This window comes from Chiloscyllium punctatum, chromosome 48 (genome assembly GCF_047496795.1).
Source record: "Chiloscyllium punctatum isolate Juve2018m chromosome 48, sChiPun1.3, whole genome shotgun sequence".
Lineage (NCBI taxonomy): Eukaryota > Metazoa > Chordata > Chondrichthyes > Orectolobiformes > Hemiscylliidae > Chiloscyllium > Chiloscyllium punctatum.
This window is the reverse complement of record NC_092786.1, coordinates 31,187,501-31,206,449: the sequence shown is the minus strand read 5'-3', so window position 1 is coordinate 31,206,449 and position 18,949 is coordinate 31,187,501. Positions and strand designations below refer to the sequence as shown.

Here is an 18,949-nt window from a genome sequence, read left to right as displayed (position 1 = left end):
AGCACAGTTTGCTAACCATGGATACTGGAAAGTCCCAGGCAGGAGATTTTATGGACTGTAATTCAACCACAGAGCCCACTGATAGATATAAAAGGCTTTCATCTGCAAAAACAGCAGACAGACAAAAACATGTGAACTATAACTTCATATTCTTGATGACTCATATTTTGGCATAGTTTCTGGTTTTCCGGTGTTTTTATTGCGGATGTTGGACAACAAGAAAGACAGTTATACAGCTGGCCCTAAAACTAGTAGTACTAGAACTAGTAGCAGAAGTATTACAAGTTTCTTTCCCAACTCAGTATACTAAATTTCTGGCGATCAAAAAGATATTAATTAAAAAATTTAAGGAAATAAAGTAAGAAATTTACAGTACTTCAACAATACATTTGATTATTGTACCAATATTAGAGAAGGACAAAAGACAGAAAACCTTCCAGAGTGAATCTGGATCTTCAAAAGGAAGTATTATTGCTTGACATATTAATTTAACCCAATTTAAATTGGCTTAAAATCCAGACAGTTTCAGTTTCATGCATTCCCTAACTTGTAGTTTGTCAATTGACCAAAACAAAGGCATTTAGATTTCAATGATTAAGGCAGATCTATGTATTATATTTGTGCAGTTTCATCAGTTGTGTTGTTACTTTGTAAGGTATACCATCAAAATGGTGAAGCTGGTTATCTCAGTCAGCTATCTGGCACTATGCAGCTCGGAAAAGTACCTACAGTATTGATTCAATCGGATTGAAAAACAGCCAGCGTGTGGGAGAGATAGAGCACGAGTGTGCATGAGGGAGAGAGAATGGGAGCAAGTGAATGGGAGGTGGAGAGGGAGTGAGCGTAAGTGCACATGCGAGAGCATGTGAGGTGGTGATGCTTAACCTGAAGTCAGAATTCAGGGTATTCACTGAACAAAATACTATCATGTAATTAATAATTACATGAATTTTGTAGGTTTAAGGCTTATAAAGTGCATTGCGGGTGAGAATCTGTGACAAAACTGGAGATGGAAGGCAAATGTACTGTTGAAAATAATTTGCAGTGAGATTGCTATTTTCCTTGGTAATGACAGTGTTTTCTGACTGCTCACTGTTAGTTTAGACATTTGAATGAATTTTGAGCTTTTCTTTATGATGTTATTTTTTAACCTGATTAATTGCTGTTCATTGCTATTTTGTCAATATGAATCATACACGGATGTGACAAATCTGTTTGATAAAATAGCTGAAATAAAGTACAATGATAATGAGCTTGTTGACATCACGACACAGAGCAGTTTAAACACAGCTTCACCACAGCAGTGTAGAACACGGAGTTAAAATGACTGATATAATATTGTAAATGAGCATTTTGTATCAGTTAGAGTAAACAATTTAATGGGAGATATAGTCATTGAGTTCCCAGATTACCCAAGCGTAGTCTGGATATGACATCTGTTTGTGAAGGTGGAACTGGCTAGTCTGGCCAATGCCTCTAATTCATCTCTCCATATACATCTATATAAACCACTTCACTGCTCAGGCCTACACTGGTGCATTTTAAACAGATATATTTGGAGATTAACTACAGCCTAATTGCTGTTGGAATATATCCAGATCGGCACTTGCTTATAAATCCCAGACTCTTGGTCTAGGTGAGGGGTGAAAGTGAAGTCTGAAAACCTTGCCTAAATTGACAGTGCTTCTCCCTTTCCCCCGAAAAATCTTTCAATAATTTGCAATCAGAGATATGAGAAAAGCATAGCTATGCAGATTTATGTAATAATTACAAATGTCTACCTTATTAGCTGTCTTCGAATCAATTGTTTTTCTTCATCACTATAACCAGGCCAATCCTGTTGGATTTCTTTGTAGAGCTCATCTTTTAACGTATAGCTGTTGTTGTCCTTCACGTTCACCTTTGCTACCTGGACGGAGAAAATACTGCATGGTCAGAACTAAGTAACCAAATAACAAGTTGGTACCAAACCAGGATTTGACACTTTAACGTCATCTTATTTGAAAGTCTGTGCACGCATGGATGATTGCAGAAAAAAAGTCATGCAAAATAGATTTTTTTTTACTGCTACATAGTGAACTTCCAGGGTACTATATTGTCAGTTCCAACAGAATAGGTGTTACAACAGTTGTGTTTCAATTTTATTTTATTAAAAATAAACTAGCACATTCTTCAAACACAAAAAAAATTCCCATGCTATATAAAGTAATTGCAACATTGGAATAAAACTTACTTCATGCTGAAATCAATTTTTCCAAAGTAAAAACGTACTGCAGCAAACTACTCATTCTGCAGTCCTGATCATTGAATTTGGATATTTCTATATATGAGCAATGTGATTTATTTGAGTCAGTTATGGGTATACATTTAAGGTCACAAAACATCAAATACCAAGGTCAAGAGTTACTTTTTACATTGTTATTTAGGACATGAAGTGCTAATTCAGGAACACAGTAACCGTCTGCACGCCTGACCACACCATTGAAATAACTTTGTTGGAAGACCCTCAGGCTGGAAATGAAATATCTCTGGTTCAAATCCAGGTGTCAGCAATGAATAATTTTTAAAAACGTCTGGTGGTGCAATTCAAATGCCACTATTTCTGAGTCAGGAAACCTAGTCCTACCTGCTCCAGAAGTGTGCAATGACATCTTTGATCAGATAAAAAGAAAAAACAAAATCTATGACAGCTTAGCGTGGCTTGCTCATATCTTGCTACAGAAGCCAGAATTTCAGCTGTCAGATGTAATATACTCCATAACCCATTGTAAACCCTTAGCACTCATGGTCAACTTGACACAACATCCATTTAAGAGTCAACAAATTTTAGCACAACTTAAACATTTAAAAGAAAGTTAAAGAGTTTTATGGTACACTTCGCAAGATTGCTTGACTCAACCAGTGACACATTGTCAGCACAGTCCAAAGTTCTGATAAGACATAGTAATCACTAATTTTTAAATGCAATATTTAAAAAGAGTAAATTTTACTGCCATAGTTCAGCTAAAATTCAGCTACATTGCATCGGGTTGATCACGCACACTTAAGGCTTTATAATGGAACGTACTACATTATTTAGACTAGCTGAAACACTTCCATAGCAGGTCTTAATCTGAAAGCAAGCTATCAAGTTATTACTCACTAATACCCTAAAGCATGCGATAAATGACTTGAGAGCACAAGCTTACGTAGTAATTACTGCATTTGGTTGATTTTAAACATTGTAAAAAGAGTTAAAAACAGATTTTCAAAATAAAGGGGGCTACAATGCATTATCAGCCAATTATGCTACATCTTGATTGCTTTTATGCTTCAATGTTATGTATTTTCTGCTCTTTCAACTACCTATTAACTGGCCATTTATCTCATGGTTGTTTGTGGCATTCTGCACAAATCAACTATGGTATTTGCCTACAAAACACAGACTATATTCCAAAGTAATTAAACAGCTGTAAAACATTTTCTAACGTCCCAAGATGCATTATATAAATCTAAATTGTTCTTCCGTACCATTATGTAATATCTTTTATCAAATTTTTAAAAATACCCTAGTCTGACAATAGACATCAACTTTCGTGAAAAAATAGTACCGAAGCAAATTTTTCTAACAACACTGATAACAAATCAGGGCACAAAAATCATTAAGTGCTTAGAATGCTATTCGAATTATAATACAAACAGATGTAGATTTTAAATTTTTAACTAGGATTATCAACGCCAAATGTTGACACAAGCTGTGTAGCAGGAAGTAAATCTTGTAGTTAGAAGTGCATGCTTTGTACAAACTGTTTACTATGTATTTGAATTTAGACACTCCATATGGCATAATTGTCATTTTACAGTTAGCAGATGCTCTATAATAAACAACTTCATATTAGCAAAATCTGCATGAGAAATGGGTTCCACCAGAACACAAACAATACAGCTTATTCGGCTCGTTCCTTAACGTGTTCAGTTGTTCAAATGATTCAATTTAAGCAATTTCAAATTACTGCAAATACTGTAGTATGCAATTGTGCTTTCAGACTTAAAAAACAATTAAGTAGTACTTTGGTATATATCCTTGTGCAAAAACAAACCAACCAAGTATATCAATCACACTAATGGGATAATACGCTTTTTTAAAATATTAGGCTTTTATACAAATGTCCTGCATATTCTATTACCTTTCTGTGACATGGAAATAGTGATTGGATATCTGATAGGTGGACACTAATTAGAAGCAAACTATTTATATTATTTGTCTCAAAACTTTTCAATTTTTTTTTATTAAGGATAGGTTCTCAGTGTTCTGAATAATTTTGTTATTCTGAGGATGTACTAAGGTCAATCTGATGCTAATGTAATGCTGACTATGCAAGCAAAACACTGCTTGAATGTGACCAATACACTCAATGCAACATATAAAAAGACAATATGCACAGTCGCAGGACCTGATAACAAAGAACGACTTGTACAAAGATAAATCTGACTGAAATCATCTCCAATAATCACTCAAAACAAATATCTATTGATTTTAGTTGTTGAATAGGGTGCATACACTTATGACATGTCTGTTATTCTGCAGGATACATGGCCAGCGCAGATGAATTGGACCGAAGGCTGTTTCTGTTCTCTATGACTTTATAAAGCATCTTCCTCAGTAACTTATACTCTACACGAATCAATCTTTTAACATGACTGGTGGCAGTTTTTTTTCCTCTTTAAATATAAGCAAATAACAATAAAGGTACTTCTTGCAGTGAAAGGGACAATCTTGGAAACAAGGAGAGAAGAAAAAAGGAGGCAGGAATTAGCAACTGACACTGGGGCTTGCAGAGCTGATTTGGAGACAAGGCACAGTGATGAACTGTCAACGTTAAGATCTGAATTCAGTGCTGAAAAGCAATGTTTTGGCAGTAAGCAGAGCCTGCCACTCGTTCTGGTAGAAGGGTTTCCCCAGAACGGGGACAGTTCTTAAAGCAGTGGGTCCAGCCCACAGCTGAGACATCAAATCGATTTCCTTGAGCAGGGCTGCCAACAGAAAGAATTCACTGCTTTGACAGTAGCAATAAATCCATTGACTGAAGCTAAAAATCTAAGAAAGGGTTCACATCAGGGAGCAGGTTTGTGAACGGGTTGAGTGTCAATGGGGTTTTCACAGACTGAGAAAAGGAATTTTTCTAAAACTACACAAGGAATCAGTTGGAATTGTTGAATTGGAACAGTAATGGAAGTTCAAAAACTTGAAGTTAATATCAATCTTGGACAACAGAAACATATCACTGACAGAAATGAGCAATTGGCCAATTGAACTATTGAATAGAGAGTAGAGGGGGAGTAATAGAGGTGACAATATCAATAGCCTTTTTCAAATATTTAGATGGCCCAAGGCACTTTGCCTTTTGTGAAAATCAGATACGTTTTGGGATTACCACGATTACAAAAATGCTAATAAACTGTAACATTAAGAAACATGAGAAAGGAATCGGCACAGGAGAGGACTACATCAAATTTTGATGATTTTAATTCAGATCAAGCAAGGTAAGTAATATTTCTTTAAGTAGGCACTACAGTTGGGACATGGAGTGTTATTTTACATGCACAAACATTCTTACTGTGAAGATGTCAACAAAACAGAATCTGAATCGGATTTGGAACAGATTGACGAGAAACAATTGGCAGAGATCTGTTAAAAAAAGTGGCATAGCAAAAAGTGTGTCCATAGTGACTCTTATCAGGTAACATATGACATTTGCAGCGAAGTACTGAATGTTACTGAAATATTCCGACTGGCAAGGAGTTTCTTCCTCCAGGTTATATTCCCATTGAAATTAATTTGTGTTAATTAATTATATGATCTACCAATTAGCAACATATTTTTTTTTCACTTAAGGCTTCTTAATAGCATGTCAGCACGTCTAACTTCTGAAAATAGATTTCAACTAAACCCTTACTCAGTTTCACCAGAGCACCTGCCCCATTCTCTCAAGAGGTGACACAAGCAGCTTTGTAACACTGTAAAGCATCTAAAAGAACTATGTAAGCACAGCATCGGAAGAACATGCTAATTGGTCCAGCAATAAGAGTTAGTAACAGTGTATTTTAAATATTTAATGTTAACTATACGTTTTATAAACTGAAGGGTTTCAAAGATTGAATTTACTAAACAATTGTAAAAGGTCAAAAGGTTGTATGACATTTTAAAATAATGTTGCATACAAGGTTGATCAAAGCAATCTTTTCCACAAAATTAGCGAAGACTGAAGTGTATAAGGAAATTGAGAAGAACATTCAGATTTGTGACAATCTTATGAAATAAATTCAGTAATGGCATACACAGTGACAAACAGAATACTGCTACACAAAAGTTATTCATCTTAAAGCCAGGAAAGGCACCACAGAAATTCAAGTTCTATTTTGTTTTTCTCACCTGCTCCAATACAGAAGACAGTTCAGTTTTGTCCTTTGGATTTGCTTTCTCTTTTTCCAACCATAGAAGCAGCTCAGGCTTTTTATAGGGTTTCAAAGCTAAAAGATGGATGACACGATCTTTAAGAGGTCTTTGGGTAACTGTACTAGCATAGGTTTTCTTCACACCAAAGCTTGAATTCATGGTAGGAGAGTGTTTTCGAAGTGGAATGCCATCACCAGCAGGGCTTGCAGTTTGCTTTCGAAAATGGACCGGCTTTCGAACACCTAGAAAACAAAACTGGATTTTAAAAGCTGTAAATATACCTGAAAAATTGTTATTGAATTGACTCATTTACCTTAAGTATTATCATATAAAATCTATTCTGTATACTGTAAGTAAAAACCAACATTTTAGGCCAAATATCATAGGGTCAATCTTTACAAGAGCAACAGGTGCGTTTGTTTTGGGTTACACTGAATAGACAAGGTTAGAATGGACATGATTAGAAAGCGGAGATATTGCTGAAATAGTTAATTGAAATAGTTATCAACTCTTTATAAAAAGGAGCTGAAGTTTAGTAAATAAACTTTTCAACTTAATCCTCTATTCAATATTCTTAACCATACGCTGCTGCCAAGGACAATCAGCCTATAATTACAGCTCTAGTACATTTTACAAAAATTTTGTTCCATTGCTAGTCCTGGAGCAATAGATCAGTGAGCCCAACTTCTACTCTTAGATTAGATTCCCTACAGTGTGGAAACAGGCCCTTCAGCCCAACAAGTCCACACCAACCCTCCGAAGAGTAACCCACCCAAACCCATTTCCCTCTGACTAATGCACCTAACATTATGGGCAATTTAGCATGGCCAATTCACCTAACCTGTACATCTTTGGAACGTGGGAGGAAACCAGAGTACCCGGAGGAAACCCACGCAGACACAGGGAGAATGTGCAAACTCCACACAGCCAGTCGCCCGAGGCTGGAAGTGACCCTGGTGCTGTGAGGCAGCAGTGCTAACCACTGAGCCACGTTATGCAAAAGTCCAGACAACATTCACTCAAATCCCTACAGTGTGGAAACAGGCCATTCAGCCCACTGAGTCCACACCAACCCTTCAAACAGCAGCCCATGCTGACACACCCCTACCCTATCCTGTAATTCTGCTTTTCCAATGATTATCTATCTACACTTCCCTAGACACTACAGGCAATTTAGCAATCCACCTAATCTACACATCTTCAGACTGGGGGCAGAAACCAGAGCCCCAGGAGAAAACTCACGCAGGTACTGGGAGAATGTGCAAATTTCACATAAACAGGTGCCCAAGAGTGGAAATGAACCCAGGTCCCTGGCACTAAGGCAGCAGTGCTAGCCACTGAGCAGCCCCTTCTTGAAAATGAAAACTAAATCAGCATTTATACTAACTCATCACTACAATTACTTTGGTGTACTTTCTACAACAACTAAGATTACTATTGTTTGTTATTTTTACCCACATTGAGAAGTATTTGGTTGGTTTCACAGTTGCCTTTTTCATTGCAGTCCAAGTAATTAAAGTAACACTTCTTTCTTTTCAGGCTCAAATACCCTCCAGCTCTAAACGTTTTGAGCTTACCTCCTGTAAAACTAAGGTTGCCATGTACACAAAGTACATGAAAAATATTCTTTGGTCAAAACCTCACGATTAATTGATACTTTGGAAATGCCAAGTATGATACAGTTAGTTAGAAAATTAAATCCAGCAGCCCAGCTCTCACATTAACCAACAGAAACAGGTTAATTTATATAGCAACTGCTCAGCAAATTAACTGGACAGCACTGCCAAAGCAGTAAAAACAGTAAAAAGTAGAACAATGACTTTATCATTATTGTATTCTGTAACTTGGATATAGCTTATTAAGCGACTACTTTGCCACAGGTCTTCAGTTTCCAGAATAAGGATGCAGAAGCTCTGATGTGCAGGTTGAGTAAATAAAGTGTGATTAGTACATTTTTATTCTACACATTTTAGTGACTAATTTATTTGGAAAGATACTAACAATATTTCATAATATGGAAATTCATACATTTACAAATGTACTACAATGATAACAAAATAGGAAATATTTATCAAAAATGTATCTGTGATCACAACAGAAATATATATTTCTAAAATCATGCCACAACTGAAATTTTGTGACCAGGCACAATTTAGTTTTCCAACAGTTTGCAACAAATCACAAGGGTTCATTTCAACTGGAAACAAATTATTAGACCAGCTGAATGTGTGGTTACAACAGGCACATTTTGTTGAATTAAGAACTTAAACAGTTTCTTTATATTTATTCACAGGAGGTGGGAATCGTTGGCTGGCCAACCTTTATTGCTTGTGCTTAGTTGCCCTTGACAAGGTGGTGATGATCTGCCTTCTTGAACTGCTACAAGTCCACCTGCTGTAGATCAACTCAATGCCCTTAGGAAGGGATTTACACAGTGATTTCATTCGTGTGGTTTCTATACCTTGACATGATGAGCCTGGCTTAATTTCTATAGTTGTTCGACTCCATGACTCCTTTTCTACTTGTGACACACGTTCTCGAGTCATCTGGTAAGAGTCATCAGTGGCACAAACTGTGATTTTATCCTGAATACTTCCCAAGCAGTCAAGATGATCCTTTTTGAAACTGGTTTAGATAAAAGCAAAACAAATTGAAGACTCAAAAACATTTCCTTTGAACTTATGCAAAATATACTATTATGTTCTTCCTGTAAGAAAGAAAAAATGGAGGTAATTTCTAAACTATTTTTCAAATAATAATTTGAGACATGCACACACACACACAAAACCAGAATATAGAAATATCTCAAAGAAATGTGACTGCACCTTAATTTTATACGGGACCTATCTTGAAGTATGTCCCTTAAGATAGAGACAGAATTTAGGGTGTGGGAATGTACAGCCTGGAGATGGGGTGGGTGGGGGCAAGTTCAGTTGAGGCATTCAAGTTTGTTAGTTAGTTAGTTAGAAATTGGGCGTGTGTACAAGGGCAAACGTCAGGAGATTTTGACTATAGGTAATGACAATTTTTGAGGAGCTGGTGCAAGTGGGCCAGCTTCCCACAGCTCCCTGTCCCTTCCAATCTTTTGCACTGCAATGCATGTTATTGATTAGTAAGGGCGTCAACGGGGAGGTGGGGTGGGGGTGAATGGGATTTAGAAACGTGTCAGTCAGTTACACAGTGCAGAAACATACCCTTCGGTCCAACCCGTCCATGCCAACCAGATGGCTTAACCTGATCTAGTCCCATTTATCAGTATTTGGCCCATATCCCTCCAAACCCTTTCTATTCATATACCCATCCAGATATCTTTTAAATGTTGTCATTGTACCAGCCTCCACCACTTCCTCTGGCAGCTCATTTCATGCACACACCACACTCCAACAAAATGCTGTCCCTTAGGTCTCTCTTCGATCTTTCCCCTCTCACCCGAAACCTACACCCTCTAGTATTGGACTCCCACACCCAAGGGAAAAGACCTTGTCTATTTATCCTATCCACGCCCCTCATGATTCTGTAAACCTCTATAAGGTCACCCCTCAGTGTCGGATGCTCCAGGGAAAACAGCCCCAGCCTGTTCAGCCTCTCCCCATAGCTCAAACCCTCCAACCCTGGCAACATCCTTGTAAGTCTTTTCTGAACCCTTTCAAATTTCACAACATGGTTCTGATAGGAAGGAGACCAGAATTGCATGCAATATTCCAACAGTGGCCTAACCAATGTCCTGTACAGCCGCAACATGACCTCCCAACTCCTGTACTCAATACTCTGACCAATAAAAGAAAGCGTACCAAATGGATTATTCACTACCCTATCTACGTGCGACTACACTTTCAAGGAGCTATGAACCTGCACTCCAAGGTCTCTTTGTTCAGCAACACTTCCCAGGACCTTACCATTAAATGTATAAATCCTGCTCTGATTTGTTTTTCCAAAATGCAACACCTCACATTTATCTAAATTAAACTCCATCTGCCGTTCCTCAGTCCATTTGATCAAGATCCCGTTGTAATCTGAGGTAACTTTCTTTCTTTCCACTACATCTCAATGTTGGTGTCATGTGCAAACGTACTAACCTTACCTATGTTCACATTCAAATCATTTATATAAATGACTAACAGTAATGGACCTAGCATCGATCCTTGTGATACTCCATTGGTCATATGCCTCCAGTCAGGAAAAACAACCCTTCGCCACCATCCTTTCTTTCCCTTTGAGCCAGTTCTGTATCCAAATGGCTAGCTCTCCCTGTATTCAGAGAGATCTAACCTTGCTGACCAGTCTCCCACAAGCAACCTTGTCAAATGCCTTACTAAAGTCCATAAATATCATATCTACCACTCTGTCCTCATCAATCCTCTGTTATTTTCTCAAACTTGATTGTGTGTTTTGAAGGACATGATTTCCCACGCACAAAGCCATGTTGACGATCCCTAAATCAGTCCTTGCCTTTCCAAATATATGCAAATCCTGTCCCTCAAGATGCCCTCCAACAACCTGCCTACCACCGCTGTCAGGCTCACCATTCTATAGTTTCCTGGCTTTTCCTGACCACCTTTTTGAATAGTTGTACCACATTAGCCAACCTCCATCTTCTGGCACCTCACCTGACTTGATGACACAAATCTCTCAGCAAGTGGCCCAGCAATCACTTCCCTAACTTCCCACAGAGCTCTACGGTACACCTGATCAGGTCCTGCATGATAGTGCATTGCCTATAAGAGTTAGAACGTCTTATTGTAGCTGCACAGGAAACATGAAAACTTACAATTAAGTGTATGGAAATTCAACACTATTAAGGCTTGTTGGTTTTCAAAAAGTAGTTTGATAAAGGAGTTAAGATTTGTGAATCACATCTTTCTCTTTGTATCTTGTTGAAGTGCTTCATCCACTCATGGCAATTATGAACATACAAATTAGAAGGACTAGACCTCGAGGGCCCATAAGCCTGTGGTTCAGAAACAACGGGCTCAGTTCTTTGCTTCTCCAGTCTCCTGATGATTGCAGTCAATGAGAATGGCACTGCAGCCTTTGGTTTGATAACATGGAATATTGATCAGGTTTTGGATTCAGGGGACTATGGATTGCTTACAAGTGATAACATTTTTACAGCATCACCATTATTGCAAAGATACTGGAGCATAAATGGTAAATGCTTATTTAATGGCACCCTTACACAAATTAAACAAATCCTTTTGCATAAAACAATTTCAGCTTGATCCAATATGTGCAATTTGAGGGGGAGAAGGTAGAAACAGATGTAACTTAAGCATGGAAGATGGCGGAACAGTAATGGCAGGAGTTTCTGTGAGTAACTCAGGAGACACAGCAAAGATTCATCGTGAGGAAAATAAAAAGCATGGTACAGGGAGGATGAGGCAACCATGGCTGACTGGGGAATTCAAGGATAGCACAAAAGCATATAACGTGGCGAAGGGGAGCAGGAAACCAGAGGTTTGGGAAGCTTACAAAAACTAACAGAGGACAACAAAAAAAATTAAATAAGGGGCAAGAGGAACAAATGAGGGTAAGCTAGCAGTAATATAAAGGAAGACTATAACAGTTTCTTTAGATAAAGGGAAAAAAAAGAGCGCCAAACCTGGACATTGCGCTGCTGGAAAATGACACTGTAGGGATAGTGATGGGGAACAAGGAAATGGTTGAGGAACTGAATAATTACTTTGCAACTGCCTTCAAGGTAGAAGACACAAGTAATATCCCAAAAATTCAAGGCATTGAGGGGTCAGAGCTGAGTAGGGTAGTCATCACTAAAGAGAAGGTGCTCGAAAAATTGAATGACCGGAAGGTGAATAAATCACCTGGACCAGATGGAATACATCCCAGAATCCTAAGGGAGATAACTAAAGTGATAATAGAGGTGTTAGTGGTGATCTTTCAGGAACTGCTCCGGGTGCTCTGGTTTCCTCCGGCAATCCAACAATGTGCAGGTTAGGTGAATTGGCCATGCTAAATTGCTCATAGTGTTAGGTGAATGGGTAAATGTAGGGGAATGGGTCTGGGTGGGTTGCGCTTCGGCGGGTCGGTGTGGACTTGTTGGGCTGAAGGGCCTGTTTCCACACTATTCCAATCTAATCTAAAACTGCTAGAAACAGGAAGGGTCCCACAGGACTGGAAAATCGTCAGTGAGATACACCTGTTTAAAAAGAAAGTAAGGCAAAAGACAGGAAATTACTGACTGATTAGCCTAACCTCAGTCATGGGTAAGATCCTAGAATCCACATGAAGGATGAGATTTCCTTCACAGGGCAAAGTCAACATGGTTTCATCAAGGGGAGGTCATCCTGGACAAATATCCTAGAATTCTTTGAGGAAGTAACAAACATCAAGGAAAGCCAACAGATGTTACCTATCTGGATTTCAAGACAAGGTGTCATACAGGAAACTGCTAAGATAAGGGCCCATGGCATTAGAGGCAAGGTGCTAGCATAGATAGAAGCTTGGATGTCGGGCAGAAAGCAGAGAGTGGGGATAACAGGGTTCTTCTCAGGATAGTAAATAATAACAAGTGGTGTTCTGCTAGGCTCAATACTGGGACCACAACTTTTCACTTTACACATTAACAATCTGGATGAAGGAATGGAGGGCATTCTGGCTAAGTTTGCAGACAGGTAGCATTGAGGAGATGGGAGGCTGCACAAGGATGTAGATAAGTTAGGAGAGTGGGTAAAGAAATAGCAGATGAAGTACGACGTAGGAAGGTAAGAGGTCATGCACTTTGGTAGGAAGAGTACAGGAATGGACTATTTTCTAAATGGGGAGAATGGGATGATGTCTTATGGCATGTCTTACGATTTTCTCCAAAACCAGAGGGTGGCCACGGCACTCAGATTGGCTCAAGCTACACCTGTCTCCATCAGCTACATTGAACAGTCCCTCTTCAGTACCTACACAGGCACGGTGTCCCAACTCTTCTGCCGTTACATCGTTGATTGCATTGGTGCTGCATCCTGCACCTAGGCTAAACTGGAGCAGTTCATCGACTTAGCCCACAACTTCCACCCTCCCCTTAAACTCACTTGATCTCTCTGACACCTCCCTCCCTTTTCTTGACCTTTTAATTTCCATCTCAGGCGACAGTACATATGGACGTTTACTATAAACCCAGACTCCCACAACGACCTGGACTACACCTCTTCCTGCCAAGTATTGTGCAAGAACTCCACCCCCTTTCCCAAATTCTTCCAGTGTGGAAGAATTTGGGAAAGGGGATGGAGTTCTTGCTTGGACGAGGAGACATTCCACTCCCAACCATTCACTTATTTTGAAAAACGTGCTTCCTCCCGCCTCGCCGTCCCTCTGTCACTCAGACAGCACTCCATCACACCACCTCCATTCCCCGCTCCACTGCTCTAAAACCCCCGCCCCACCCCACAAACGCAATAAAGACAGGGTCGCCCTTGTCCTCACATACCACCCCACCAGTCTCCATATCCAAAGCATCATCCTCAAACACTTGTACCAACTTCAATTAGACCTTCCAATCAAGAATATCTTTCCCTCCCCTCCCCATCCCGCCTCTGCCTTCCACAAGCACTGTTCCTTTTGCCAATCCTTAGCTCGTGCCACTATCCCCACCAACTGCCCCGACCCCCAGGTACCTTCCTCTGCACCGTAAAGACGCAAAACCTGTCAGCACACCACCCCTGTCACCTCCATCCAGGGCCCTAAACAGTACTTCCATGTGAGACATCTGCCTCTCCTCCAACATAATTTACCATATCCGGTGCTCCCGATGTGGTGCTCTCTACAGCGGTGAGACCAAATATAAGCTCAGGGCACATTTCGCCAAGCATCACAGCCAGGCCCACTTGCACTCCCTTTCCGACATGACCATTTTTGGCCTCCTCCATTGCTACAGCGAATCAGACTGCAAGTTGAAGGAACACCACCTTATCTTCTGCCTGGGCAACCTACAGAGCTCAACATTGAGGCCTCCAATTTCAAATAACCTCCTTTTCCATCCCCGACTCCTTTTCCAGTCCCTCTCCCTCCACCTCCCTTCCATTCCGCTGATCGATCCTTGCTTCCAGCTACCTACCAGATTCATTCCCACAACCAACCAACCAGGTCATACCATCTTCCCTTGTTCACCTATCTCTATCCCAAAACTCCACCCCTCTCCCCACTAAAACCACCCCCCCATCCCTCTACACCCTTTATCTGCAGCTCCCCTTACACCCACCCCACAGAACTGGCTCATAGGCAGAGGATGGTGGAGGAGTGTTGTTTTTTAGAATGTACGCCTGTGACCAGTCGAGTGTCACAAGGATCGGTGCTGGCTCCTCTACTTTTTGTCATTTACATAAATGATTTGAACGTGGGCATAAGAGGTACAGTTAGTACGTTTGCGGATGACAGCAAAATTGGAGGTGTAGCGGACAGTGAAGAGGGTTACCTCAGATTACAACAGTATCTTGACCAGATGGGCCAATGGGCTGAGAAGTGGCAGATGAACTAGAGGGCATTGGTTTAGGGTGAGAGGGGAAAGATATAAAAGAGACCTAAGGGGCAACTTTTTCACACAGAGGGTGGTACGTGCATGGAATGAGCTGCCAGAGGATGTCGTGGAGGCTGGTATAATTGCAACATTTAAGAGGCATTTGGATGGGTATATGAATAGGAAGGGTTTGGAGGGATATGGGCCGGGTGCTGGCAAGTGGGACTAGATTAGATTGGGATATCTGGTCGGCATGGACGGGTTGGACCAAAGGGTCTGTTTCCATGCTGTACATCTCTATGACTCTATATATGAAGCATTGACTACTCCACCTCCTGATGCTGCCTGACTTGCTGTGTTCTTTCCTCCTGTTTGTCTTCTTTAGATTCTAGCATCTGCAGTTTTTCTGTCTGTAACTCAAGGATTGACTCAAAACATACACAATCCTGTACACACTTTGCAGTGTCACACTGATGATTTCCAATAATGGTCAATGCCCTCTATGACATTGGTATTATGCCAAGCCACAAAGTATCTTAATCATGCACTATATAAATGCCACAAGCTGCATATTCTATCCAATCAAAATTCTGTGCCAAATGGGCAGAAATTATAGTCAGTAAGAGACAAGTTAGATAGACCATCAAGTCCACGTCAACTCTCTTGTGGAGCTATCCAGACAGGTCTATTCCTGGTAGGTTTTACCAACATTCAGAAATTATTCTACGCAAATGACTTTGAAAAGTTGTTAACAGAAGCTAACTCAAATGCTGTAGAGCACTACTGAATGGGCGAAACAAAATTCCATGGACCATCTTTCCATCTCCTGAGAGATGCAGCCTTCTGCCAGAGTGTTCATTACCATCCACTGTCCATTCTATAACCTTTGTTTAGAAGCTGGTTTCAATTGGCTCCTGGACAAAATTAATTGGCAGATTCTGCAGTCAGACACAAGGTCTAAAGGGCTGCACATTGTGGAAATGACATTCGTGTGAGGCTTTAAGAGGTAACGGATAAAATGAAGGAATTACAATTTACATGGTCAAAATAGAAATGGACTATTTTTAGAAGGAAATCCAAGTGTGTGCAAAGAAGTGTTCTTGATTTGCCTTTCATTTTGAATGGCCATATAGCTGAAGTGTGGTTTCCATAGAACTAAACTGCAAACCATTATTGAAAGTAGCAATCTTCCCTTAGAAGCATTGAAAACAGGAGCAGCAATAGGCCATTCAGCCTTTCCAGACTGCTCCACCATTTAATTTCAGATACACCTAGGCAATTTTCCACACTGTTGGGTAGACGCCAGTGTTGTAGTTGTACTGGAAGAACTTGCCTTGGGCAGCGGCAAGTTCTGGAGTATGGTGATATTTGTGGAGCCTCCTCCTCCAGTGGGTTGCTTAATTAATACAGTTTTTGACATTTTTATCCATGAGCAACATCATAACTTAACTTGCCCTTTTGATGTGCAGATAGAAAAGCACATTAAAATGACATTAACCAAGAACAAGGCAACTGTGAACTTGTACACTTTTTAATTTAATTTTGTTAAAAATTAAAATATTAATAAAATGTCAATGGAAATTGAACAGAAACAAGGAACCACAACAGCTAGCAAACCCAAAAGGCAATATTAGCAATATCAAAAAATTAAATTAAAGAGACTTATATTTTCATTAACATGTAAAACAAAAGTTAATCGTTCATTTACTTGAATCTCATTTTCTAATTTTAAAAACCAAGAATATTAACAAAAGAAAGATCTGTTATGAAGGCAATACTAAGGGGAGCAGAACGTTATTCTTGGCTGGGAACTAAGCTTCTGCTCTCAACACATGGCTAGTGGGGGAATAGCCCACCACTCTATTTCCCTAGAATGTTTTCCAGACCTCATTCAATTCTAGCAGTGAATAAGGAAGATTGTGTACTTAAACAAAACAGCTTTTATATAGAGACAAATTTAGCACACCATTAACACCAAAGTGGCAGATCTGGTAGCAAATTATTGAAGATGCTTGCACTGTATTCAGAGTTTTAAAAACAAAGTTTCAGCTGAGTTCATTCATAGATTTCCTGCCTCAGAACCAGAAGGCCATGATCTCAAGCTTCATTCCAGGACTTGAGCACAGCAATACAGTACTGAAAATGTGCTCTACTGTCATGGGTACCATCTTTTGGGCAAAATATTAAATTGAGGCCTATTTTGGTAGGTGCAAAAGAGAAGGATCAACACCAAACTGATTTACCTGGCCATTTCTCTCATTATGGGACCTTGCACAGTGTGATTTTCTTGGCGAAGACAGTAGCCAGTAACCTCCCTTCCAAAAATAATACATTGACTGTGAATCACTTGAGGACATGTGAAGGATGTGAAAAATGCCCTATAAAGCTCCTTTGTTCCAGTTTAAACAACTGTTTTGAAGAAAAAATATAAATTCTGAGCAGCAACACAACTTAATAACAGTCAACCATAATATATGAATATTGGAAGGTTCTTGATATTATGCTTCTAATTAGTTCAATTGTTTCCTTACTTCAAATCAGAAGCCTCAATGGAAATTTGCAGTGGCAATTACACTAAGGATTCCATGACACCACAAAAGCTTTATCTCTAAATAATCAAACTGGAGGAATCCATCAATGAAATACTTGATATTTGTGTGGGTACTTGGAACATCATTCTTTCTAAATACCCAGCACGGACTAAACAAAGTATGAGAACTCAGTCAAAAGTGACAAATCAAAATTTCTAGCCGCAGAAATCTGCATGAAAGCAACAGGCAAAAAGTATAAGATCTCCGTGTTCCAGATTTCACTGGAAAGAATGGGGACAATTTGGGTGGCACGGTGGCTCAGTGGTTAGCACTGCTGCCTCATGGCGCCAGGGGCCTGGGTTCAATTCCCGCCTCAGGCAACTGTCTGTATGGAGTTTGCACATTCTCCCTGTGTCTGTGTGGGTTTCCTCCGGGTGCTCCGGTTTCCTCCCACAGTCCAAAGATGTGCAGGCTAGGTGAATTGGCCATGCTAAATTGCCCATAGTGTTAGGTGCATTAGTCAGGGGTGAATGTAGGGGAGTGGGTCTGGGTGGGTTGCTCTTTGGAGGGTCGGTGTGGACTTGTTGGGCCGAAGGGCCTGTTTCCATACTGTAGAGAATCTAATCTAATCTAAGACTGAGGAGGAAGATACAAGTGGACAACTGAACAACAAGAATGTAAAGGAAGTAAAAACTAACAGTTAGCCTGCAAAATCCAACTTCAAGAGATTTCACGCTTTATAAAACAAGCTTTCAAAACAGCAACAGAAGTCTTCAGTCAATTGGTGCTTACTCAAGTGATCTGTCTCAGCCCAATACGTAGAAGGTACATGCTTGACAATAGTGGCACTTAAAATAATGCTTTGACAGCTATGCCTTGTTTTTACCTTGAAACATACTGGTGAATACAGTCAAAACTGGCTTGCGGCTTGTCCTTGCTGTCAGTTGACAAGTAGAATGAAAAACATCGCACACCATCATGGTAGTCTGATTTAGGTGCAGGAATTTTGATGTACTGCTATTAAAAAAAGACATGCTTCAATGGCTTAAATTTTTTGTCAAACAATACAGCATACTTTACAGTTACAAATAAGTAATATAGTAAATGTAAAACCATTGCTCAACTCTGGAAGATGGTTGAAATGTGGAATTGTACTGCACAAAAGGCAGCCATTCTGCCCACCATTCATGTGCTGGCCCTTCTGAAAACATTATCTAGTCAATCTCATACCCTTACCCTTTCCCATAGTTCTGCAAATTTTTTTTCCCTTCAATTCCCTTCTGAAAGTTGCTACTGAAACTGCTTACATCACCTTTGCAGGCACTGTATTCCAGATCACAATTGGCTGTGTACAAAAATTCTCATTTTCACTCTGAGAAAAAAAAATTAAGCTTATGGAAAGGTTTTGTGATGGACACAAAAATATTTCTAATATTTTATTGTTATGGAGCAAACTCTCAATTTGGAACACATTGGAACCACTAAGCTGATTGTCAGGCTAGTGTTAAGTTCAAACAGTTAAGC

The 18,949-nt window shown here is 39.7% G+C and overlaps 1 protein-coding gene across 3 annotated transcripts in view; it reads right to left on the bottom strand.

Annotated features, from left to right (window-relative positions):
• Positions 1–18,949, bottom strand: part of LOC140468865 (RNA polymerase II elongation factor ELL) — a 102,596-nt gene that overhangs the window by 29,210 nt on the left and 54,437 nt on the right. For 2 of the 3 annotated variants that reach the window (XR_011955854.1, XM_072564925.1), the window contains exons 3-6: positions 18,312–18,442; positions 8,898–9,061; positions 6,413–6,678; positions 1,782–1,909 (exon numbers count right to left, since the gene is read on the bottom strand). Coding sequence is in view for 2 of the 3 variants with exons in the window: in XM_072564925.1 (XP_072421026.1) it covers positions 1,782–1,909; positions 6,413–6,678; positions 8,898–9,061; positions 18,312–18,442 (689 nt within the window). In the remaining variant the exon portion in view is untranslated. The remainder of the gene's footprint in view (positions 1–1,781; positions 1,910–6,412; positions 6,679–8,897; positions 9,062–18,311; positions 18,443–18,949) is intronic. The other variant, XM_072564926.1, reaches the window with a different exon arrangement.